Raw genomic sequence first — 27,562 nt, 5'->3', positions numbered from 1 at the left:
TCGCCTTTTTCGACAAACAGGGAATTACCTGTGAACTGGTACTCAATTTGCCGACCTCGGAAGGATGACAGGCTGAGTCAACCCACCTGGCGTTAATTCAGCGATCGACCGGGATTCGAACCCAGGATCCTAGGATCCTAAGCCGGTACCCTGACCGCTAAGCCAACACCTATAAAACGTAAAATGTTCAGCATGGCAGAGGTGTCAATAAATTCTCTCTATGTTAATAAATATGGCATCACGCCTCTCCCGTTACGGACAGGTAAGGGTATCTGTGAGGACAGGCTCTTCGTGAGTATGTATAATTATACAACTGCAGACCAAAGATTGTTTTTTTCCCCCAATTTATTTTAAATCCCCCCTTCCCCAAGGTGATTCCTTAAAACGGTTTTGTGTGGTTACATATTATCGACGAGTAACTCAACATTCCGCATTATAGATGGGTAACTTGACATCCCTGCAAAAATCCCCAAATCGCCACAAACTTCATTTCACAACAAATCTAAAGAATTCAAGGAACAAGTGGTGAAATAAATTAAAGAAAGAAGAAACAAAAAGAAAGAAATTGAAAGAAAAGGGCATGCACACATGAAATTGCGATTTGCAAATGTGTGAAGTGCGATGGCGGTGGTTAAAAAAAAGAATAAAAAAATATCGATAAAAAGATGAACATGAAAAGTGGTATCATACGAAAACAAGCCAACTCTCAGCAGATAAGTACGTAGGTATGCATGTATACATATGAGTGAGTTGCATCTGTGTGAAGCCTTTTCTTTGATTTTTATACAATTCTATAATCCCTGGGCCAATTGCCCTGAAATTTGCTCTACCACATTATTGTAACACATGTGAGGTCAATGTCACAATAAAAAATTGTAATTGTTAATCAAATTGATGTTAAAACAATATATGTAATTGCACTCTAGCTGAATTTTCGATGGTGAAAGGGGACGAGCTTGGCTTATGGGTCGTTGTCTTGCTGCATGTTGAAGTGCCACCCAATGAGTTTGGAAGCATTTTCTTGTACATAGGCAAACAAAATGTTTATGTACACTTCCAAATTCATTCTGATGCTGCCATCATTAATTACATCATCAATAAAGATGAGTGAGCCAGTTCTAGAGGCAGCTATGCAAGCCCAAGCCATGACAATATCTCTACCATGCTTTCACATGCTTCACCAGCTTTGGATCATATGCAGTTCCTTCCTTTCTCCACTTTTACCTTTCCATTGCTTTGATAAAGGTCTATCCTAGTCTCATCTGTCCAAAAAAATAATAAAAAAACTGTTCAAAAACTCTACTGGCTCGTCTCTGTACTGGCCTTTCAATTTGGCAAAAATTTGACAATTTGGCAAATTCGAATCTGGCCTTACTATTTTGGTGCTGATGAGAGGTTTGCATCTTGCAATTCTGCTGTCGAAGTCTTCTTCAAATGGTAGATTGTGGTACGCTCACCCCTGCACTTTGGAGGTTGTTGTTGATGTCACTAACAGTTAGTTTCAGGGTTTTCTTCACAGCTCTGATGATTTTTCTGTCATCAACAGTAGTTGTTTTCCTTGGTCGACAAGGCCATTGTCTATTGCTAAACACAACAGGTGGTTTCTTTATTTTTCAAGATATTCCAAGTTGTTGTATCTGCTATGCACAATTTTTGTGCTGTGGTTCTAATTTAATTCTTCTGTTCTTTCAGCTTCCAAATTGCTTACTTTTTTTTCAAAGACAGTTCTCTGGTCTTCATGTTGGTTTATGCCCACTGACTCCAAAGGCAGACTCTCAATGCAAAAGCAAAGGCTAAAACCAAAACTAGCATTCACAGCTCTTTTATGTGTGTGTGAACAATCAATGCACCAAGAAACACCGGTCAGTCATTTGTTCCAATACTTATGCTTACCTAAGAAGGGGGAACTGAGCATAAAAAGTGCTAATGTTCTGCAAAGGTAAAACATGTATGCATATAAATACCAAGAAATAAAAGCTGACCTTCTGTGCTCTTGCCTCACATTCATATTTTGATCTCAAATCCACATTTCTTGAGTATATAGCAAGACTGCAATTACAAATTTGACTTCAATGTTCCAATACTTATGGAGGGCACTGTATATATGTATGTATGTATGGTATGTAAGTAATATGCAATGCATGTGTGGATGAGAATTATAAAATAAAAAACGGCTGGGCCAATCGACACCAAATTTTGCATATGCCCTCGGGGTACACACAGGGCCAGGTCATGGCCACAAAATAATCCCCCTAACCCCAGCCCTTTGGATGAAAGACTGAAAAAGGTAGCGAAATAGACTCCTATCACTTTACATATCCAGGGCATTTGTCGTCGTGGAGAGAACATAAACAGTCTGTCTCACCATCTGTGCTGCCTTCACTCTGCTCTCCATTGTGTGCTGGCCTTTCCAGGTCAACCAGCATGCCGTTCCTCGGCTCGGGGACACGTGGCGGCTGTGCCATCTTCCGCCGCACACTGTTTATCTCTCGTCGAAGGAGCTTGGCACGCCGGGAGCGAGCACCACCAGCTCGCATTGTGCACGTCATGTCCAGGGTTTCAAACAGCCGTCGCAGCTGCTCTTCCAAGGGCAGGTGTGCACGGCTTTTAGACTGCAAGAATCCATCCACTGCGGAGGAGGACCAACATACCGTGTTAATAAATCAATGAGCAAGGCAGAGACAAGGACATATCTGGGTACTACATAGCCACCATTGAGATACAATTCCTCAGTTCAAATTTGTGGAACACGTACACACACAAACACACGTACGTGAACACACACAAACACACACAAACACACGTACGTGAACACACACAAACACATGTACGTGAACACACACAAACACACGTACGTGAACACACACAAACACACGTACGTGAACACACACACACACACACACACACACACACACACACACACACACACACACACACACACACACACACACACACACACACACACACACACACCTTGCCACAAAACTGCTTTGGCAGCACTGACACTCTAACGCAGTTAAGTACAAATCCGTTGTGTAAAACCGACCAACAAACATCTGGAGGACCAATCAAGCTGTTTAATCACAGGAATATATCAATTGTGAAAGACCAAACAACCAGAAGGTCTAACAGCATGAAATATGTTTTAAAAGCTTAACCATTTGAACCCTGAGCTCCTTGGGCTTTAAGCTGCCCCACTGTGGCCTTCCTGGAGAAAAATCACTGAAAAGCTGAAATTTGTTTTATTTTAGTTTTATGGCTGCAAAAATGTTTTTCTAGCTCTGCAATTACAAATAAATTATATTTTGAATCATGGACTGTCTTACTTTCTTCTTTTTTTGACTTTATCGCCAATACTCTACTTTGTAGTGCCAGTCAAAACAGCAGTTATTGCCCGGATTTCCGATACCCAATAATTCTACACAAAAACCTCCCTCACACTTCCTGAGCAATTAGCGTCGACTAAGACTACGTGTAATATAATGGAGCTGCTAATTGCTCATGATATGATTGTAAACACGAGAAAATTATCCTCAGACCATGTACAGTCATGGCCAAAAATATTGGCACCCTTGCACTTTTTTCAAATAATGCACCATTTCTTCCAGAAAATTGTTGACAAAAATATATATATATTTGGTATCCACATATGTATTTCTTTGGTTTGCAGTGGAACAAAACAAAAAAGCCGAAAAAATTACTAAATCTAAGCTTATTCCACACAAAAATCCTAAAATGGCCCAGACAATATTATTGGCACCTTTTAGAAGTTGTGACAAATAATTAGATTTCAAGCAGTTGATTCTCCTCTACATTGGAATTGAACTCACCTGTGGTGAGTTCCAAGTGCCTGCAAAATAAATAAATAGCACCGCAAAGCGGGCGTAACCCCTCAGCCCATGCATGGTGGAAACCAATTTCAAGATGGCTGCCATGGCGGCCATATTGAAAATCGCAGCGCACCCATGAACCTTCCTCGACTCAACCACAACACTGCAAAAATGGATTTAATCAGACAAGCTGTTCTGCTCGAAATTGACGGAAACCAATTTCAAGATGACTGCCGTGGCGGCCATATTGAAAATCGCAGCGCACCCATTTTCGAAAGGAACCTTCCTCTAAACAACCCCAACACACTGCAAAAATGAATTTAATCGGACAAGCCATTCTGCTCGAAATTGACGGAAACCAATATCAAGATGGCTGCTGTGGCGGCCATATTGAAAATTGCAGCGCGCCCATTTTCGAAAGGAACTCGTCTTCACGCTGTTGAAACCAAAGCGTTCAGAATCATTGGAATCTCCCGCGATGAAGCTAACTCCAAGGGCCTTTCACTCACTCACCGCAGGCAGGTTGGTGGTCTTTCCGTCTTCTACCGACTCCTCTCTGGCCTTGCCCCCCCAGCTCTCTCTGGGCTCTGTCCCCCAAATATTCCTACAGGTCGCACAAGATCTGCCTGCAACCCTCTTATGGTTAAACTGCCAAAATCAAGACTTTCTGCTCACCTTCACTCCTTCATTCCCCTTTTCTCCCGCCTCTGGAACAAACTCCCTCACTCTCTTCAATCCCACTCCACCCTCCAGGTCTTTAAAACAGCTGTTCACCACCATCTCTTATCCTCCCCCATCCAAAATCTTGATCTTTTCTACCCCCGCTAATTTCGGTCCCCTTGTGTTTTATACCTCTCCCCTTCCCACGCCTCCTCCCCCCAAGCCCTCTCCCTCCCACACTTCTCCCTGCTCTCAAATTTTGTGGTTGTGTGCTTCCCCTTCTCTCCCCATCTTGTCTTCCGCTCCCTCTTTTTGTATATTTTGTTCGTCTGGTTGATTTGTTTGTGAAATAAATGTTAGCTCTTTCACGAGCCTCGATTGAGTATACAAAAAAAAGAAGAAAAAAAGAAGAAAAAAAAAGAAGAACCTTCCTCTACTCAACCGCAACACACTGCAAAAATGGATTTAATCGGACGAGCCGTTCTCCTTGAAATTGGCGGAAACCAAAAGTTGACGGACGTCCGGATGGCTGCCATGGCGGCCATATTGAAAATCGCAGCGCATCCATTTTCGAAAAGAACCTTCCTCTACTCAACCCCAACACACACTGCAAAAATGGATTTAATCGGACAAGCCGTTCTCCTTGAAATTGGCGGAAAACAAAAGTTGACGGACGCCCGGACGACAATACCCCTTAGCCCAATTGGGGCTGAAGGGTGAAACTCACTCATTCAACCAGTTTGAATAGAGAAACTGAGTCATTCTGCTGTTTTGTGTCACTGTGCGTGACGCACTGAGCATGGAGAAAATAAAGAAAACCAGAGAATTGTCTGAGGAGGTCAGACACAAGATTGTAGCCAAGCATGGACAATCTCAAGGCTACAAGTCCATCTCCAGAGACATTGATGTTCTTGTGTCCACCATACGCAATGTTATCAGGAAGTTTAAGGCCCATGGCACTGAAGCCAACCTCCCTGGACGTGGCCGCAAGAGAAAACTTCATCGAAGATTGCAGCGAAGGATTGTTCGAATGGTGGAGAAAGCACCTCGATCAACTGCCAAACAGATTCAAGCTGACCTTCAGACACGAGGTATGACAGTTTCAACTCCCACCATCCATCACCAACTCAATGAAATGGGATTCCATGGTAGGAGAGCCAGAAGGATCCCACTGCTGAGGGACATAAGAAAGCCTGACTGGATTTAAACCAAAATACACCTGATCAAGCCAAAATCCTACTGGCAGAATGTCCTGTGGACAGAGGAGACAAAATTAAAGCTTTTTGGTAAAGCACATCATCTCTATGTTTACAGAAAACAAAATGAAGCCTTCAAAGAAAAGATAACCTTCCCGACAGTCAAACATGGAGTTCAGTGAACATGAAAACATGAAATCTTGATCTCCCTGCTCTCAAACAAACAAACAAACAAAAAACAAACAAACATGAAATTCAGTGATGTTTTGGGGTTGCTGTGCTGCCTCTGGCACTGGTGCCTTGAATGTGTGCATGGCACCATAAAATCAGGAGATTACAAAGGCATTTTTGAGCGTATTGTTCAACACAGTGTCAGAAAGCTGGGTCTCCGTCGAAGGTCATGGGTCTTGCAGCAGGACAATGACACCAAACACACTTCAAAAAGCACCCAGAAATGGTTCAAGACAAAACGCTGACTGTTCTGAAATGGCCAGCAATGAGTCCAGATATAAATCCCATTGAAAACCTGTGGGGAGATCTGAAAACAGCAGTTGGGAGAAGGCACCCTTCAAATCTGGGCGAACTGGAGCAGTTTGCACAAGAAGAGTGGGCCAAACTGCCTGTGGAGAGGTGGAGGAAGCTCATTCATGGGTATAGGAAGCCAGAATTTTGTCAATGCCATTTCCTTTTATTTTCTGATTTAAAAGGATGTACAGTGCATTCAGAAAGTATTCAGACCCCTTCACTTTTTTCACATTTTGTTATGTTGCAGCCTTTTGCTGAAATCGTTTAAATTCATTTTTTCCCTCATCAATCTACACTCAATACCCCATAATGACAAAGAGAAAACAAGATTTTAGAAAGTTTTGCAAATATATTAAAAAGAAACAACAGAAATATCACATTGACATAAGTAGTCATAAGTAGTCATTGTCATTGTGTTTTAATAAGTTATTATATAATATGTTTAATTAATAATTATATAATATATATATAATAAGTATATATATATATATATCATATATATATATATATCATATATATATATATATACGTATATATATATATATATATATATATATATATATATATATATATATACATATATATATATATATATATATATATATATATATATATATATCTATATATATATATATATATATATATATATTTATATATATATATATATATATATATATATATATATATATATATATATATATATATATATATATATATATAGATATATATATATATATATATATATATTATATATATAACTATAAAATTGAAATCTTGCGTGTTTGTGTGTAACATTTGATCGGTCCGGGGGCGTGGCTTACCCCTTTGAGAGAGTAGTAATATCCACCATTTTATTAACTCGCATAGCTTTGAGGCCTGTTTTGTAGGCCCGTGGTGTCTTGCTCTCTCTCCCAGCTTTATTTCAAATCAAATTCGATATATCGTTTCATTTTTCACAGTCACTAACATAGTTTTAGGCTCGGTTGAAAAAAAACGGGAAGAAAATCGCGCCACGTTGATATACGAAAATACACCGCCTAAAATAACAGGCATACAGTATATATCTTCGTTATTTCATTCAACATTATTACCCGGAAGTAAAATATGTTTCAGGAAATTACCGAGAGATATTTCTTCGATTTTTAAAATTATTTATATGCGCATACACTTTAAATAGGTTTATTTGAAATCTTTAATTTTCACAATGTAATTTATTTGTCATTTGATGATCGGCAAAAATATGTTTCAGGAAATTACCGAGAGATATTTCTTCGATTTTTTTTATTATTACCGCTTCCATCTGATTTCATTTTTATCGATGGTTTTAGACTCGGTAAAAGAAATAATTGAGAACATTCACGCACACACGGGAAATTGCAGAGATATATTTTAAAAATCGCGCCACGTTGATATATGAAAATACACCGCCTAAAATAACAGGCATACAGTATATATCTTCGTTATTTCATTCAACATTATTACCCGGAAGTAAAATGTTTCAGGAAATTACCGAGAGATATTTCTTCGATTTTTAAATTATTTATATGCGCATACACTTTAAATAGTTTTATTTGAAATCTTTAATTGTCACAATGTAATTTATTTGTCATTTGATGATCGGCAAAACGATAGCACAAAAACAATACTATTTGCAGGAAGAATGTCGTATCAACCCTCCGACGGCGCTACGGACGCGGCCAACGAATCACACCTCACGTCTATGGACGCGAATAGCAACATTCCTTCAAGTTCTCGTGCGGAAGCAGTATCTCCGAGGGGTGCTGAAACAGACGATGGGAGATCACGACGTCTTCAGTAGCAACGAGAAAGCCAAAGGAAGAGACGACATGCTGAAACGCCTGAGCAAAGGTCACAGCGCCTTCAGCTGCAAAGACAAAGGGCAAGGATACGAAGGAGTGCTGAGACGGAGGAGGTGAGAGCGCAGCGTCTTCAGGAGGAACGAGAGAGAGTCAGCTTGCGAAGGGATGCGGAATCTGCAGAGGAGACGTCACAGCGCCATCAAGAGCAGCAAGAAAGAGATCGTATGAGGAGAGATGCGGAATCTGCAGAGGAGACGGCACAGCGTCTTCAGGAGCAGCGAGAAAGAGATAGGATAAGGGAAGTTCTTGAGACAAGGCAGAGAAACGCGCAGAATGCAAGAAATTTCACTTCTGCTGACGTCGGTGCGATGGACAAGATTTGTCCACATTGTAGAGCGCTTCTTTTCCAAGGTGAAACAGCTCATTTTTGCTGCACGAATGGAAAGGTGTCCTTGGGAAATCTGGGACCTTTACCCCATCAATTACACAATCTGTTTGCCGGCGATGGACCCACAGCGAACGAATTCCGCAGGAACATCAGAAAATACAACTGTCTATTTCAAATGACATCATTTGGAGGAAGCCAAGTTTCTCCTCGGCATGGTGCATGGAGCCCATCGGTCATAATTCAGGGTCAAATACATCATCGTATCGGTTCCTTCTTGCCAAATGCGGATGAACAACCGAAATTCCTCCAAATTTATTTCTTAGATCCACATGACAGCGTACAGTTGAGGATGCGGATACTCACCAATGCTGGTATTCACCGTGATGTAGTTAGAGCATTAGAGACCGTGCTGAGACAAGTGAATCCTTACGTTCACTCGTTCCGCATGGCACGCGAGGAAATAGGCAATTTGCCAGAGGCGTTCGTTCTTATTGATCCCAACAGGAGACCAGCTGGTGAACATGAGAGGAGGTTCAATGGTCAAATCGCTGATGAAGTGGGTGTCGTTGTGAAGAATACTGTCGATCCTCAAGCTACAGCGCGTCACATTGTATTGAAAGCAAGAGGAGCGCTGCAAAGTATTTCTGAGTTGCACCGTTCTTACGACGCACTCCAGTATGTTCTCTTCTTCCCATTCGGAGATGATGGATGGCAGCCCGAAATGAACATGACCAATGGCAGGAGATTGACTGCCATGAAATACTACTCCTACCGAATAATGAACCACGAGGATGAGTTCAACTACCTCCTCAGAGGGGGGCGTCTGTTCCAGCAGTATCTTGTTGATATGGCAGCCAAAATGGAAGGCACAAGATTGGCGTTTATAAGACTGAACCAGGCATCGCTGAAGTCTGCTACATACAGTGGCTTCACTGATGCTCTCAATGACAATGACGATTTGTCCAACATCGGACGCCGCGTACTACTGTCATCGACATTTGTAGGGGGGCCGAGGTATATGATGGAGCGATGTCAAGATGCCATGATGTACGTAAGAAAATATGGTAACGCGACCTACTTCATCACTATGACGTGTAATCCAAAGTGGCCTGAAATCTCCAATAACCTGTTTCCTCACCAAAGTGAGAACGACAGACCGGATCTCATTGCGAGAGTGTTCGAGTTGAAGAAAACGGTGTTCATTAAATACCTCACTGGATCAGAAGGCTTCTTCGGGAACTGTATCGCTCACGTTGTGTGTGTGGAGTACCAAAAGCGAGGTCTCCCTCACATACACTGTTTGCTGTGGCTCGATGAAGCTTCAAAGCCGAGACCACAAGACTATGATCGATTTGTACAAGCTGAAATACCAGATCCCGATGAAGATCCAGAGGGACACAGACTGGTGTTGAAGCACATGATCCATGGTCCATATTGTTCCACAGCAACTGGATGCTGGAAGAATGGAGCATGCAGACACAGATACCCGCGGTCATATGCTCCGTACACACGGTGCGGAGACGATTCGTACCCCATATATAGAAGAAGATCCCCAGAAATGTGAGGATTTGAAGGGCACCAAGAAGGGAGGCAACGACGACCTGTTACAAATCAGTGGGTTGTTCCCCATAATCTCTATCTCCTGAAAACGTTTGATTGCCACATCAACGTTGAAATACGCTGCTCTATAAAGTCGATCAAGTATGTTATTAAGTATGCCATGAAAGGTAGCGATCAAGCTACGTATGCACTGCGCACAAACGACGAGATAACGGAGTACTTGACGGGTAGATACATTGGACCTTCAGAGGCTGTTGCCTCCATTCTTGGATTCTCAGTCCATGACAGGAAGCCGGCCGTTATCCGTTTAGGAGTACATCTGCCAAATGAATGAACAACAGGTATTTTTTGCTGGGAACGTTCGTGAACAAAGAAATAATCCCAATATGGCCAAAACCACGTTGACAGAGTTTATGGATCTTTGCAGACGTGACCATTTCGCTAAGACACTGTTGTACGTGGATGTTCTGAGATTCTATACATGGACCAAGAAGAGATGGCAACGAAGAAAACAGGGCAGACCGGTGGAGGGCAACCCTGGAATGTTTGAGGATGACATATTGGGACGAGTTTACACTGTTTCGCCACGTACTGGTGACCTGTACTATTTCCGACTACTCCTCCACCACGTGAGAGGGCCGACTTCGTTCGAAGTCCTGAGAACGTGTGATAATGTCATTCTACCCACATTCAAAGACGCTTGCAGAGAAATGGGTTTGCTGCAAGGAGACGCTGTCTGGCGCGAGACTCTGGAGGATGCTGAGAGGACACGCCTTCCCAGACCCATGAGGGATTTGTTCGTTGTGCTCCTCACACAAAGTGAAGTCGACAATCCATTGGATCTATGGGAACGTTTCAAGGACGCTATGGCTGAAGATTATCTTCTAGCTCATCGACGATCTGCAAATGATCCCAATATTGCCATCAACGAGCGCCATCATGACTTGGCTCTATCGTATTTGCAGCAGAAACTGCAATTGTTGAACAGAACTGTTGCACATTTTCACTTGCCGACTCCAACGACTGTTCTTCGTCATGAAGGGATTGCCAACATTCACCTACTGAGAGAACTCCAATACGACACGGAGGAACAACAGCGAATCGTAGACGAAAGGCAGCTTCTGCTCAATGATGAGCAGAGAGTTGTCTATGACTTTGTGTGCGGTTGCATCCACACGAATCAGTCATCAATGATTTTCATTGACGCGCCTGGAGGCACAGGGAAGACGTTTCTTATTAACCTGATTCTCTCTAAAGTGAGAGCGAGTGGAGAAGTTGCCCTTGCGGTGGCCTCATCTGGCATAGCTGCTACCCTCATGCCTGGTGGAAGAACAGCGCACTCAAGGTTCCAAATCCCTCTGACACCGAGGGAAGATGGCGTATGCAACATCGATAAAAATTCCACTATCGCAGACCTCTTTCGAAGTACAAAACTCATCGTGTGGGATGAGTGTCCTATGATCAGGAGAGAGAGTTTCGAGGCTGTGGATCGCACGTTGCGTGATGTATGTGACAAAGACGAGCCTTTTGGAGGGATCTTGATGATATGCTGTGGTGATTTCCGTCAACTTCTGCCCGTGGTGAAAAGAGGGTGTGATGCTGACGTTGAGAATGCGTGCATAAAGAAGTCCTACTTATGGCAGAGCTTTGGAATGTTTCACTTGAGAACTAATATGCGACTGACCGACGGAAGTGGGCAGTTTGCAAGATTTTTGCTCGACATCGGCGAGGATAGAATCGAGAAAAATGCGGATGATGAGATAGATTTGCCAGAGGATATACTGCTGACAGCGAGTGGGCTCGATGAGTGCATCGATACCATATATCCATCATTCGCCAATCCGATGGAGGTTTTTTCAGCAAGGTCTATATTAGTGCCCCTCAACGATATGATGCGAAACATCAATTCAAGATGCATCACAAGGTTCCCTGGTGCTAGCAAGGAGTATGCTGCGTTCAACAGTGTGACTGAGGGTACTGATGCGACGCACTTCCCAACGGAATTCCTAGATTCCGTTGAAGTCTCGGGATTGCCGCCGCACAACCTCGAGCTCAAAAAAGGATCCCCTATCATTTTGATGTGGAACTTGGACCCTCCGAAACTTTGCAACGGGACGCGCATGATTGTTGAGGACATGCTTCGAAATATTATAATTGCGAGGATCATAAGTTCAACGTTTGAAGGCGAAACTGTAATGCTCCCTCGGATCCGACTAAATCTGTCGGAAGCTGAGGATATCCCTTTGCAGCGCTGCCAGTTCCCCATACAATCCTGCTTCGCAATGACGATCCATAAGGCGCAAGGGCAAACTATGGAGAATGTGCTGGTCTACCTGGAGAAACCGGTCTTCCAGCATGGTCAGCTGTATGTGGCGCTCAGTCGAGGGAAGAGGAAAGAGAACGTGCGAGTTTATGTAAATGGAGGATCGTCGACAAAGAACATCGTCATCAGAAGTGTCCTCTGACAACAAAATCGTGGTAGTCCACGGGTCGCGTGTTTTTTCTATAAAAAAAACAACAACAAAAAAAACAACACGTGATCGGAGATAAGGGCCGAAATCACGTGTCACAGATAAGTGATTTAGAACGCTGGAGAGGTGAGCCTTATGGCTTGCTGGCCCAAATAATCTCCCTGATGTCCAGCGTTCGCTTTAGTTCTATTCTCATATCTATTCAAACTGACTGACCCAACGGGTCATGGGTCGTCTAGTATATATATATATATATATATATATATATATATATATATATATACATACATATACATACATACAGTGAAACCTTGACTTACGAGTTTAATTCGTTCTGTGACCGAGCTCGTAACTCAATTTGCTCGTTTCTCAAATTAAATTTCCCCATTAAAATGCATTGAAATGCTATTAATCCGTTCCAGCCCGCCAAAAACCACACCCGCCAAAAACCACACCCGCCAAAAACCACACCCACCAAAAACCACACCCGCCAAAAACCACACCAATTTTTTTTTAAATATACAGTATATATAAAAATATCTCGCGCTTTATATTTCACCTGTATGCAGCATACAAGTTGGCAGGATGGCCTGGACTGGAGGTACGCACACTTGACTCTAAACTGTCCAGCCTGGGTTTGAATCCCGACCCAGCTATAACCCGTCATGTCGGTGTTTCACAGGCAGGGTGATTCATCAATGTGTGTACCGCTAAACTGGGCGCCCCGTTTGCGTCCCATTAGTTGTTGGATGTTAAGGATCTGTGTAGTGTTCTGGGCCCTGTGCTATTTTTGGTCTTCATCAATGACCTCATTGAAATGACCTCATCAATGACCCATCGAAAACCTTGATATTTTCTACCCCCGGTAATTCACCCCAGAGTCCTTGCAGTGTTCATATGTTTTATTCCTCTCCCACCTCCCCCCAAGTCCTCCCGATGTCCCTGCTCTCAAATGTTGTGTTTGTGGCCTTCCCCCTCTCTCCCCATATTGTCTGCCGCTCCCCTTGTTTTTTGTGTGTCGGTTTGTCTTTTTGTGTGATTAATGTTAGCTCTTTCACGAGCCTCGATCTTGTATACAAAAAAAAAAAAAAAAAAAAAATCACCGTGTCTTCCACAAAGAGAAGGCGAGCTATCGCCGGCACTCTGAACAAGTTGTGGCCTGGCATGCTCTTCTCCTCTGCCGTTATATACGTCCTCCTCGGCATCTTTTTCCAGAAGAGCCCTGTCTCGTCACAGTTGAAGATTTGCTGGGGGATGTATCCTTCGGCTTGTATCAGTTCGGCAAAAGTTATAATAAAATCTTCAGCTGCCTTCACATCCGAGCTTGCTGTCTCACCATGCCTGACGACGGAGTGAATGCCGGTCCTCTTCTTAAAATTATCAAACCATCCCCGACTGGCTTTGAATGACTCTTCCGATGCCTCGTCCGTTGATGTTCCCGCCGTCTGCTGCACCAAATCCCCGTAAATGTCTCGTGCCTTCTCACACATGATGCTCTCGGTCACGGTATCTCATGCGAGCTGCTTCTCCGTCAACCACACAAACAACAACTTCTCCATCTCTTCATGGACAGAGGTCCGGAGCTTTGAAATAATCTTAACGCCCTTGGCTGGCGTTATAGCCTTTATCGACTCCTTCTGCTTCAAAATCGTACATATCGTAGAAGTACTACGATCGGACTGCATCGCCAAGTCGACAACACGCACACCTCGCTCATGTTGTTCGACGATTGCGTGTTTTATATCCAAGCACATCATCCTCTTCTTCTTCTCAGTACTGCCCTTGGCACTCAATTTCTTAGGACCCGTGGTTAAAACTAAGAAATTTTCCAAAATAATCAAAATGCGAAAACAAAGCAGCAGCGATATACGGCAGAGATGCTTGCACGGCAAGATAACCACGTGACCGGAACCCACCTGGTGGCGGGTGGCGTAAGCTCCAAAATAACCAAAACGCGAAAACAAAGCAGCAGCGATATACGGCAGAGATGCTTGCACGGCAAGATAACCACGTGACCTGAACCCACCTGGTGGCGGGTGGCGTAAGCTCGCAACTCAGATCTCGGCTCGCATCACAAAGCAATAAACCGCCCGAGCGACGGCTCGTATCTCGGAAAACTCGTAAGTTGGTGCACTCGTAAGTCAAGGTTTCACTGTATATATATATATATATTATATAATTAATTAAACTATACAACCACAATGTTGTGGTTGTGTGCTTCCCCTTCTCTCCCCATCTTGGCTTCCGCTCCCTCTTTTGTATATTTTGTTTGTCTGGTTGATTTGTTTGTGAAATAAATGTTAGCTCTTTCACGAGCCTCGATTCAGTATACAAAAAAAAACAAAAAAACAAAAACAAAAAAAAAACAACAAATGTTGTGGCACACAACCCTTTGCTCTGACACTTGAAATTTAGTTCAGGTGCCTCCCATTTCTCTTGATCATTTTTGAGATGTCTCCACACCTTTATTGGAGTCCACCTGTGGTAAATTCAATTGATTGGACATGATTTGGAACGGCACACACCTGTCTGTATAAGGCCTCACAGCTGACGATGCATATCAGAGCGAAAACCAAGCCATGAGGTCGAATGAACTGCCTGCAGAGCTCAGACAGGATTGTGTCGAGGCACAGATTTGGGGAAGCCGATAAAAATTTTTTTATTATCCATTTAAGAATTATGGTGTTGGTGTCCTGTTTTCTGAGGAGTTTGTAGACAGTGTGGTCAGTGTGACTAGAGTGAGTGATAGGTTGATGATGGTGAAAATGATGATTGGAAAGCTCTTGGTGAACGTCATCTCGGGATATGCTCCGCAGGTTGGTCGAAGCAATGAAGAGAAGGACAAGTTCTGGTGTGCGATAGAGAAGCTGATGGAAAACGTGAAAGATGAGGAAGTTGTTGTGGTGGGAGGAGACCTGAATGGACATGTGGGAAGGAGTATGGATGGTTTTGAGGGAGTTCATGGGGGTTACGGATATGGTGTGAGAAATGGAGAAGGTGAAAGGATTTTGGAGTTTGCTGATGGAGCTGATTTGTTGATTTGTAATACTCAGTTCCAGAAAGAGGATAATAAGCTTGTTACATACACGTCAGGTGGGTCGACGACAACCGTTGACTACCTGATGGTGCGTAGGCGAGATAGAGGGCACCTCCGGGACACAAAAGTGATCCCGGGGGAAGAGGCTGTTTCACAGCACCACTTGGTTGTCTGCGACATAAGGGTGAAAGGTGCGAGGAGAGCTCGGCGGGTGAAGTACCAACCAAGAATGAAGGTGTGGAGGTTGAAAGAGGTGACAGTAAGGGAGGCATTAAAAGAGAGGCTGAGTAGGGTAGAGGATGATGTGGTTGAGCTTGAAAGTGGTTGGATGTCAATGAAAGCTAGTCTGTTGGGAGCCGTTGGTGAGGTATGTGGATGGACAAAAGGACCACCGAGGCACTCGGAAACATGGTGGTGGGATGATGAAGTTGGAAAGAGGATTGACGAGAAGAGGAAGAAGTTCAAGGAGTGGCAGAAGGCGAAGGGTACGGGAGCAGAAACAGCAGAGCATGAAAGTTATAAGGCAGCCAGGAAGGCTGCAAAGAAAGAGGTAGCAAAGGCGCAGGAGGCATGGAGGTAAATGTTCGGAGAACGCTTTGATTCGGAAGAGGGTCAGAAAGCAGTATTCAGGATTGTAAAGCACATAGCGAAAGAGAGGTGTGATGTGATGGGGGTGAGTTGCTTGAAGGACGAAGTGGGACAAATCGTTGTCGACCCAGATGGAAAAGATATATGGAAATGCTGTTGAATACAGAGAATGAATGGGATGGCAACATAGAGATTAACCCAGTTTTAGGACCGGCAGAGAAGATAACTGAGAAGGAAGTTGAGGAAGCGATAAAAGCAATGAAGGGCAGAAAAGCGGGAGGGCCGAGGGGAGTTGTGGGAGATATGTTGAAGGCAGCAGGAAGTTGGGGTGTGAAGAGAATGACAGAGATCTGTAATCTGGTCGTGAAAGAAGGCCGCATTCCAGTGGCTTGGGAACTGAGTACCCTCGTCCCTCTATACAAGGGGAAAGGTGACCCTCTGGAGTGTGGCTCGTACCGAGCGATAAAGTTATTGGAGCATGGAATGAAGGTATTGGAAAGGGTGTTGGAGAGGAGGATAAGGAAGAAAGTGAAGATCGACGAAATGCAGTTTGGATTTATGCCAGGAAGAGGAACGACAGATGCGCTTTTCATTGTGAGGCAGTTGCAGAAGTACATGGAGAAGAGGAAGAAGTTGTTTTTTGGGTTTGTTGATCTGGAGAAAGCATTCGATAGGGTTCCACGCAAAGTATTGACATGGGCATTGAGGAAGTTAGGAGTGGAGGAATGGTTGATCAGAGTAGTGATGGCAATGCACAAAAGAGCGCGCACAGCTGTAAGGACGAAGGACGGGAACAGTGGTGAGTTTGAGGTGAAGGTGGGAGTGCATCAGGGGTCGGTACTAAGTCCACTACTATTTGTAGCTGTGATGGAGGTGCTGGCTCAGAACGTAAAGGAGGGTTTACCATGGGAGTTGTTGTATGCAGATGATCTGGTGTTGATTGCGGAAAGTATGGATGGACTGAAGGAAAAGATGAACAAGTGGAAGGCATGGAGACAAAAGGTCTGAAGGTGAATATCGGAAAGACGAAGGTGATGGCAAGTGGTAAAGCATGTGGTGAGGTGGAAAGAACTGGGAAGTGGCCGTGTGCTGTGTGCAGGAAGGGTGTCGGAGTGAACTCCATTCAATGTACAATGTGCGCTGAGTGGGTTCATCAAAAATGTAGTGGTCTGAGAGGGTCATTTACCAGTGTGGCAGCTCCATTCAAATGTAAGGTGTGCACAGAGGGAGCTGCAGATGGAGGAAATGTTGAGTTGGATCTTGGAGATGGCGTGAAGCTGGAAGGTGTGAAAACATTTTGCTACCTCGGAGACATGCTGAATGGAGAAGGTGGATCAGACTCGGCAACGGTTGCTCGAATGAGATGTGCATGGAAGAAGTTTCGGGAACTGAGTGGCGTGCTAATGAGGAGGAGAGTGTCGCTGAAGCTGAAGGGAAAGGTGTATGCTGCATGTGTGAGAAGTGTTATGATTTATGGGAGCGAGACATGGGTAATGAACGTCGAGCAGCAACGAAGGCTGGAAAGGGAGGAAATGCGAATGGTTCGATGGATGTGCGGAGTATCGTTGAGAGAGAGGAAGACAAATGATGAATTGCGAAAGATGATGGGAATATTGCCTGTGATTGATGCTGTGAAGAGGAACAGGCTGAGATGGTTTGGTCATGTGTTGAGGAAGGATGAAAGTGACTGGTTGAGAAGAGTGATGGAAATTGATGTAGAAGGAAGTCGAGGACGGGGAAGACCGAGAAAGACTTGGCTAAAGATGGTGGAAGAAGAAATGCAGGCAAGGGGGTTAACAAGGAGAGATGCAGAAAATAGGGCAAAATGGAGAAGATTGATTGTCATGGGGAGCACAAGGCTCACCCCCGCTCTAGCAGGGAAAATGGCCTTAAAATGCATGTTGTTGTTGTTGTATTTAAGAATTATGGAGGCCACTGTGCTCTTGGGAGCCTTCAATGCAGCAGAATTTTTTTTGTCGGCTGTAACAGTCCAAAAAGGCTCCGCTTCCGGTCCGCTCGAGCAAGGAGGCTTGCTTCGATCTCTCGACAGCATCGAAGTCCTTTCCAAGGTGCTGACCAGGCCGCCAGGCTTTCCAAGGTGTGGTGCTGACCGGGCCGCCGTGGTGTCGCATTACAGCCCGACCGAATATCGTCGCTTCGTGGCTGCTTTCCGCCGCCGAAATCCAGCGCGGCTTGGGCGATTCTGCCCGGGTTGGAGAACATCCAGCGAGGCCTTCATCGGGGCCGAGCGAGCAAGGCTTCCATTGCCGAAATCCAGCATGGCTTGGGCGATTTTGCCCCTGTTTGGAGAACACCCAACGAGGCCTTCATCCGGGCCAAGCGAGCAAGGGCGTGTCTGGACCTGGTTCGCGCCATTGACCGAGTGGTTCGCACCAACCGGAGCTGTTTTCGGATGACGTGCTGATGTCCTTGGACTTCGCGCCAGGCTCTGGGCCGACCGGGCCGACGTGCATCGAAGTCCTTTCCAAGGGTGTGGTGCTGACCGGGCCGCAGGGTGCTGACCGGGCAAACGTGGTGTGGTGCTGACCGGGTGCTGACCGGGCAAACGTGGTGTGGTGCTGACCGGGCTGCCGTGGTGCTGACCGGGCAAACGTGGTGTGGTGCTGACCGGGCCACCGTGGTGCTGACCGGGCAAACGTGGTGTGGTGCTGACAGGGCCACCGTGGTGCTGACCGGGCTGCCGTGGTGTGGTGCTGACCGGGCTGACGTGGTGTGGTGCTGACCGGGCAAGCGTGGTGTGGTGCTGACCGGGCAAACGTGGTGTGGTGCTGACTGGGCCGCCGTGGTGCTGACCGGGCAAACGTGGTCTGGTGCTGAACAGGCCGCCGTGGTGCTGACCGGGCAAACGTGGCGTGGTGCTGACTGGGCCCCCGCAGCCGTGATGCCCCCCTCCACCCCCCCCACCCCCACCCTCCCCAGAATTTCCATGTTTTAAACGTTTCCCAGTGTGTACCCTGGATTTAGAATAGGTACACCGTATCCCTGCGTGTCGTAAGAGACGACTAAGAGGGTTGGCGTCAGGAAGGGCATCCGGCCATTAAAAAAAAAACATTGCCTCAAAAAGAGAACCATGACAATTACAACTACATATGGGCAGGGTACAGCCCGAAGTGGAGATCGGTTTCTGAGGTTTGGTACATGGAATGTAGGGACAATGACAGGGAGATCAGGAGAAGTGGTGGAAGTATTGGTCAGAAGAAGAGTGGACATATGTTGTGTGCAAGAGACGAGATGGAAGGGAAGTGGTGTGAGAATGGTGAAGGGTAGGCACGGACAGAAATACAAGTTTGTGTGGCAAGGGTGCCTGGAGGGCGTGAATGGTGTTGGTGTCCTGTTTTCTGAGGAGTTTGTAGACGGTGTGGTGAGTGTGACTAGAGTGAGTGATAGGTTGATGATGGTGAAAATGATGATTGGAATGCTCTTGGTGAACGTCATCTCGGGATATGCTCCGCAGATTGGTCAGAGCGATGAAGAGAAGGACAAGTTCTGGTGTGCGATAGAGAAGCTGATGGAAAACGTGAAAGATGAGGAAGTTGTTGTGGTAGGAGACCTAAATGGACATGTGGGAAAGAGTATGGACGGTTTTGAGGGAGTTCATGGGGGTTACGGATATGGTGTGAGAAATGGAGAAGGTGAAAGGATTTTGGAGTTTGCTGATGGAGCTGATTTGTAATACTCAGTTCCAGAAAGAGGATAATAAGCTTGTTACATACACGTCAGGTGGGTCGACGACAACCGTTGACTACCTGATGGTGCGTAGGCGAGATAGGGGGCACCTCCGGGACACAAAGGTGATCCCGGGGGAGGAGGCTGTTTCACAGCACCACTTGGTTGTCTGCGACATAAGGGTGAAAGGTGCAAGGAGAGCTCGGCGGGTGAAGTACCAACCGAGAATGAAGGTGTGGAGGTTGAAAGAGGTGACAGTAAGGGAGGCATTAAAAGAGAGGCTGAGTAGGGTAGAGGATGATGTGGTTGAGCTTGAAAGTGATTGGATGTTAATGAAAGCTAGTCTGTTGGGAGCCGTTGGTGAGGTATGTGGATGGAAAAAAGGACCACAGAGGCACTCGGAAACATGGTGGTGGGATGATGAAGTTTTAAAGAGGATTGACGAGAAGAGGAAGAAGTTCAAGGAGTGGCAGAAGGCGAAGGGTACGGGAGCAGAAACAGCAGAGCATGAAAATTATAAGGCAGCCAAGAAGGCTGCAAAGAAAGAGGTAGCAAAGGCGCATGAGGCATGTAGGAAAATGTTCGGAGAACGCTTGGATTTGGAAGAGGGTCAGAGAGCAGCATTCAGGATTGCAAAGCAGATAGTGAAAGAGAGGTGTGATGTGATGGGGGTGAGTTGCTTGAAGGATGAAGTGGGACAAATCGTTTTGGACCCAGATGGAATTAAAGGAAGATGGAAAAGATATATGGAAATGCTGTTGAATACAGAGAATGAATGGGATGGCAACATCGAGAGTAACCCAGTTTTAGGACCGGCAGAGAAGATAACCGAGAAGGAAGTTGAGGAAGCGATAAAAGCAATGAAGAGTAGAAAAGCGGGAGGGCCGACGGGAGTTGTGGGAGATATGTTGAAGGCAGCAGGAAGTTGGGGTGTGAAGAGAATGACAGAGATCTGTAATCTGGCGGTGAACGATCGCTGCAACATCGACTTTGGCTTGATGCCGGGATAGAGACATTGGGGATGTTCTTTTCGCTCACTTGGAGCACAGTGAGTTATATTGTACGAAACTTATGGTACCATCATAGGAATGATATATTTGTTGTACAATTATTGATTACTATTGTTTTTTGTACTGTTATTCTTGTGTGATCTTAATACAATACTTGTTTGTTGGTAACAATTGGTGTGGTTTCACCATTGATCTTTGACATACAGAATAATACATCTTTCTGCCGTGACTCCTGTCGGGGCTCGGAGGTACACCGTGACCGGGGTTTGGGGAGGAGCACGTAACAATATGTATATATGTATACATTAGGGTGGTCCACAGATATATGTAATATTTAATACGATTAAAAATCCATGCTCCACAAGGCTGTCCTTGTTCCTATGTTTATAAAGATCATATGAACCAAATAGGAGGTCAATTGGAACTTATGTAGAGGTTGCTCAAAAAATAACATTTTAAATTTATCCTGTTTTTTTCAGATGGCAGAAATTCGCAGCTCTTCCACAGTTTGGTTGCTGGGCAAGTCTGAAAAGGAAATAATATGTGGGGGACTACCAACCAAAGGACACACATTGCAGAAAATGGTGTACCATCACATACAAGAACACCATACAGTTTGTGAAAGTGCCAAACTTAGTGTACAAGCTGTGTGTGCATACTGGGAGGAAGCACGAATTCCAGTGCAGAGAGTAGATTCCTGTGAGTGCCAACTTTTGAAGTTGTATGATGCCTACAAACTGGTAAAGAAAAATAGAACCAAGACATTCGAAAACTGTAGAGTGAAGGAGCAGATGTTCAAAGATGATCTTCAATCCCTCTTCGATATCTCACCAAATGATGCGCTTGAGAAAATGACGAATGAAGAAGACAAAGCATTCCTTTTCATGCAGTGTGAGGATCCCTCAAGTTCACGTATGGGATCTGTGGACAACACTGGCAGTGAAGGAGAACAGAAAGCGTATCAGGCTTGAGAATGAAGATAAAAGAAAGAAGAAACATGCTGCTGAGACTCTAACAGCAATGCAATCTGTTCCATCAAATTCGGCTTGTGGTTGATGATGATGATGATGAGTCTGAGATTGAAAGCTCCGATTCAGGGGACAATTAATTCAAACTCCAAAGTCCATCTTATGCCAAACAGGTGAAAAAGACTCCTATCAAGGTGATCACTCCAGCAATAGTGGCAACTCTGGACAGAGTAAATCTCTCAGATCGGCGTGCTTTGGTTGTGGCCAGTGCTTTTGCACAGTCTGATAGATATTTATCGTCTCTGATAGATATTTTATATTTTCTGATGGATGATTTATTTTTTCCGATAAATGATTTGTTGTCAAATTAATACATGAATGTTTAATCTACTGTTTTGTTTTTTAATCTTAATTTGACGATATGAATGAACATTGAACAATTGAACATACATATACATTGTACAATGGTATATTGTACATAATTATTTATTAGTTTACAAACAAACAACAACAATAACAATAATAAATAATTTGAGTAATTGAAAATAGATAATTATCTTTGAATTGATGTATGATGCTAAAAATTCTGCATTTATTATTCATTAAAATTTGTCAACATTTTGAGCAACCTCGAAATATTGTCCAATCAAGCTCAAATTTTCAACACAAACTGATTTCTTCAACAGGAATAGGGGCAGGCTTGTGGAGAAATGAAAATCCAATCTTCAAATTCTTGGACCACCCAAATACACACACACACACACACACACACACACACACACACACACACACACACACACACACACACACACACACACACACACACACACACACACACACACACACACACACACGCTATTCGGGGGTTCCACACATTCGCTTGTGCTTTGCGTTTTCATGGCTTTCGCGGCCGCGAAATTTAGCCGCACTATAATCGAGAGCTTCGCGGGATGTTCCACCAGCTGCATAACATGGCATCCCCCTGAGTTACTGCACAGAATGAAAACACTCCACAGTATCTATTAGTGCAATTAGCTGTCTCACTTTCCCCCCATTGACACTGGCACGGCACGCATTCACAGATTTTCATCGACATTCACGAGATTTGCCATTCGCGAGATTTGCCTCGCCATTTGCCAGATTATCGCCAACATTGGTGGGATTTGCCTCGCCATTTTGGGGATTTCCCTCATCATTCACGGTTTGTTCCTCTCTATTCGCAGATTTTCACGACTCGGGAACCTATTCCACCATATAATTCTGGCAAAATTCCATAAAATTCAAGATTCCATAAAATCTGGCAAATCGCCCCTCCCTTTATACAAGTGATCGTTTCTCTGTATGCAGCTTTAACATGGGGACTGAAAATACGTTTCTCGGCTTCTACTGGACAAAATCGGCTGCAAATTTCAGAAGTAAATGATTTTTACATTGAGGTAATATGTTCCAAATTTCAGCAACGTCTGTTTCCACATTCTTGAGTTTCATTTAGAAAACCCTCAAAATCGCGTTGGTGTCTGTCCGTCCAAAAAGTGTTGGCGCTCATATCTCAAGGGCTATACATTGAAACTAGCTGAAACTTGGAATACACATCATCGGCCAATAGGTCTAGTTAATGGCTTTTGAAAGTCAGTGCTATCGTTTTTGCTTTAAAACTAAATATATATATAAATATATATATATACATAAATAAATATCGAAAAATATAAACATAATTTTGACTCTTCAAAATGTTATTAACCAAATCAAATGTGCTGGCTTAATGGCCTAATAGATAAAGCACCAGACTCCCAAGCTGGGGATTGTGGGTTCAAATCCTGTCTGGGTTGAATATTATTTCCTCTTACTTTTTCAAGTCTTCTATATCGTCTTGAATAAAGTCTTGTACGATAAACAATTGCATTTTGTTTGTACTTAAAATGTATCTTGTGAAAAATGCCAGTGGCACAGAAAAGGCCCCTTCATATGGGATGTGCCATCTGGCAAAGTAGAGAAAAGATGTGACAATCCATAGCTCATAGAAAATGTCGAACAATAGAAAAGAAGGGACATTCAAAAAATCTCGTGCACATGCTGTATTACTTTTGTGTTCTGAGGAGAAACCAAGTAATGCTCTTGAAAAGTTCATATAAAGGGGCGCCCTACATCTGGCAAATAAAATACATTTACTTCTTCATGCAGGTGTATGAATCAAATTGGCACACCTTTACATGAACATTTCTAGAGCATTACTTGGTTCATCCTCAGAACACAAGGGGAGTACAGCATGCGCACTTGATTTTTTGAATGTCCCTTCTTTTCTATAGGCTATGGAATGTCCCTTCTTTTCTCGACTTTGCCAAATGACACGTACCCTTATATAAAGGGGCCATCTCTATGCCCCTGGCATTTTACCAAAGAATATATCTATATATATAATAGCCGTAGATGATTCTGTCTGTCTGTCTGTTGGGCGTCTGTCCGGGGTGTGGCTTACTCGGTTTGCAGAGTAGCTCCACCCATAGCTCCACCCATTCTGGGAGAGGCTTCGCTTCATATAAACAAATATCCACCATTTTATTAACTCGCATAGCTTTGAGGCCTGTTTTGTAGGCCCGTGGTGTCTTGCTCTCTCTCCCAGTTTTATTTCAAATCAAATTCGATATATCATTTCATTTTTCACAGTCGCTAACATAGTTTTAGACTCGGTCGAAAAAAAACGGGAAGAAAATCCGATGAAAGTTGCCGTTTATAGAACGAAATGAATTCTCAAAGGCCTGTAACTTCAAGGCCATTGAGTCTCTCTCACGCCTTTATCTCCAATCTAACTCACCATCTGATTTCATTTTTATCGATGGTTTTGGACTCGGTGTCAGCAACGCGGGAAAATGCAGATATATTTTTTAAAATACACCATATCACCGCCCACCGCCCACCGCCCAACATGTATCATACACCGCCCAACATGTATCATACACCGCCCAACATGACAGACGGCAACATGTTGACATTATCGCTTTTTATTTAAACCGAGTGAACCGAGCCGAACCGAATAAACCGAGTGAATTCACCGTTTACTTTTGATGACAGTCGTCACAAAACGACATATATTTCTTCGTTTTTATTTCATTCAACATTATTAGCCGGAAGTAAAATATGGTTCAGGAAATTACCGAGAGATATTTCTTCGTTTTTTTATTTATTAGTTATTTGCGCATACACTTTAAATAGGTTTATTTGAAATGTTTAATTTTCACAATGTAATTTATTTGTCATTTGATGACGACGAGACACTTCCTCTTGACTCGTGACAATTCATGCGTTGTGTGGAAACTTCCATTTCCAAAATGAATGACACAGTCGATGAAGAACGCAGACTTGAACAGGATGCAGCAAGAAAACGAATGAGAAGGGCGAACGAGTCCGTCGTCGAACGTCAATGCAGACTTGAACAGGATGCAGCAAGAAAACGAATGAGACGGGAGAACGAGTCCGTCGACAAACGTCAATGGACTTGAACAGGTTGCAGCAAGAAAATGAATGAGACAGGAGAACGAGACAGTTGAGGAACGTGAACACAGACTCGCACAGGATGCTGCTGCAACAACGATGAGGAGGGAGAACGAGACCCTCGACGAACGTGAACACAGACTCGCACAGGATGCTGGTGCAACAACGATGAGGAGGAAGAACGAGACAGTTGAGGAACGTGAACACAGACTCGCACAGGATGCTGCTGCAACAACGATGAGGAGGGAGAACGAGACAGTCGAGGAACATGAACACAGACTCACACAGGATGCTGCTGCAACAACGATGAGGTGTGAGAACGAGACCTTCGATGAACGCCAACACAGACCCGCACGGCATGCTGAGCAACAAAGACGTTGGAGTGCTCAGCAAACATATACAACCGCAGCCATAATGAATCCGGCCGAAGTATCCGATAATATTGTTCAAGAGCATAATTGCGGTCCAATGACGTCACCATGTGTGCACTGTTCTGCACACCATTTCACAAATGAATCAACAGGACAAGGGGATGGATTTACACTGTGTTGTTCCAAGGGAAAAGTTAAATTGCCTCCACTATTTGCCGTACCTGCTCGACTGCAACAACTTTATCAGGGTGACGATGGAAAATGTCGCAACTTCCGAGACAATATCCGGAATTACAATTCGGCATTAGCTCTTGCATCAATGGGTGCTCAGATCTCATCTCCTCCAGGAAATGGACCGTACTGTTTCAAAATCCACGGTCAAATTTACCATCGCTGTGGTCCATTACATCCATCACATGTACATGAACAAGCACAATTTGCACAATTATTTATTTTGGATACAGCTCAAGCTACAAAGGAACGTATGAATCGACCTGATAATCACAGATGTTTGCAAGAATTGATGGCAGAACAGCACAACATACTATCTGACGTTAATCCTTATGTCACATGTTACAAGACTATGTTCGAGCATGAACAGGAAGAAATCAGGAAAGCTGTCCTTGAAGATCACCTCCCTTCTACCTTGGAAATGCATTTTCGTCGACTGTGTGCAGACGACCAAAGACGTTACAACATACCAACTGCTGATGAAATTGCTGCTGTCTTCGTTAGTGGACAAGATGGTGAACCACCTGCAAACAGGGATTTCCAGGTTCATTTGCATGACCAGGGCTTACACAATCTCTCTCCACTTTCCTCTCACATTGATCCCATGACATATCCCATTCTCTTTCCACATGGCGAGCCTGGATGGATGATAAACATGCCTCACCAGCGACAGACTGCGGTTCGAAACAAGGTAACTCATCGTGAATTATATGCCTAACGACTGGCTATTCAAAATGAATTCAGCACTATCCATTCTTCGGGGAAATTGTTCCAGCAGTATGTTGTCGACGGATATTGCAAGGCAGAAGCAAATCGACTGCAATACTTCAAACAAAATCAGGAAACCCTTAGAGCCATGGAATACAGAGGACTACTGGACCACGTCCAGAACGTTGCTGCTGATAACCAACGTCCTGTCGGTCGTATCGTCATTTTGCCGTCGAGTTTTGCAGGGAGTCCAAGAGCTATGCAGCAGAACTACCAAGATGCTATGGCCATTGTTCGCAAATTCGGAAAACCAGATCTTTTCATCACGTTCACGTGTAATCCAAAATGGACAGAGATACAAGAAAACATCGGACAACACCAACGAGCTGAAGGCAGACCAGATTTAGTGGCACGCGTGTTTCATCTGAAATTAAAAGAGTTAATCGACGATATAACGAAGAAGCACATGTTGGGCAAAGTACGTGCATTTCTCTACGTCGTCGAGTATCAGAAGCGTGGCCTACCGCATGCCCACATATTACTCATGCTGTGCCAAGAAGATAAAATTTGTACCGCCGAAGACATTGACAGAATTGTTTCCGCACAAATTCCTAATTCAAATGAGTCACCAGAGATCCATTCCTTGGTGAAGTCTCACATGATACATGGTCCGTGTGGCAATTTAAATCGCCATTTGATTTGTGTGAAAGATGGAGTGTGCAGTAAAGGCTTTCCAAAAGCGTATGCTGCAGAGACACTTGCGAGCATAGATGGCTATGCCCTTTACAAGCGTCCCCCAAATGGACCCACCATAACCGTTCATGGAACCGATGTTGATTGCCAATTTGTGGTCCCATTCAATGCTTATTTACTGAAGAAGTACAGAGCACACATCAACATTGAGGTTTGCGCAAGCATAAAGAGTATAAAGTACTTATTTAAATATGTGTACAAGGGACATGACTGTGCCAGCATCGAAATTCGAGAGCGCGGGAGAGTGGAGGTGGACGAAATAAAGACATA

General features: G+C 44.1%; 1 protein-coding gene across 4 annotated transcripts in view; it reads right to left on the bottom strand.

Annotated features, from left to right (window-relative positions):
* Positions 1-27,562, bottom strand: part of BRD1 (bromodomain containing 1) — a gene marked incomplete at its 3' end in the record, with an annotated part of 74,043 nt that overhangs the window by 22,322 nt on the left and 24,159 nt on the right. For 2 of the 4 annotated variants that reach the window (XM_068135311.2, XM_068135322.2), the window contains 2 exon segments: positions 2,366-2,629; positions 21,604-21,705. In XM_068135311.2, coding sequence (XP_067991412.2) covers positions 2,366-2,629; positions 21,604-21,705 — 366 coding nt within the window. 4 annotated transcript variants of the gene reach the window in all.

This window comes from Myxine glutinosa, chromosome 1 (genome assembly GCF_964187855.1).
Source record: "Myxine glutinosa chromosome 1, kmMyxGlut1.1, whole genome shotgun sequence".
NCBI classification, from domain to species: domain Eukaryota; kingdom Metazoa; phylum Chordata; class Myxini; order Myxiniformes; family Myxinidae; genus Myxine; species Myxine glutinosa.
The sequence above is the reverse complement of the archived record's forward strand: the minus strand, read 5'-3'. Positions and strand labels throughout refer to the sequence as shown.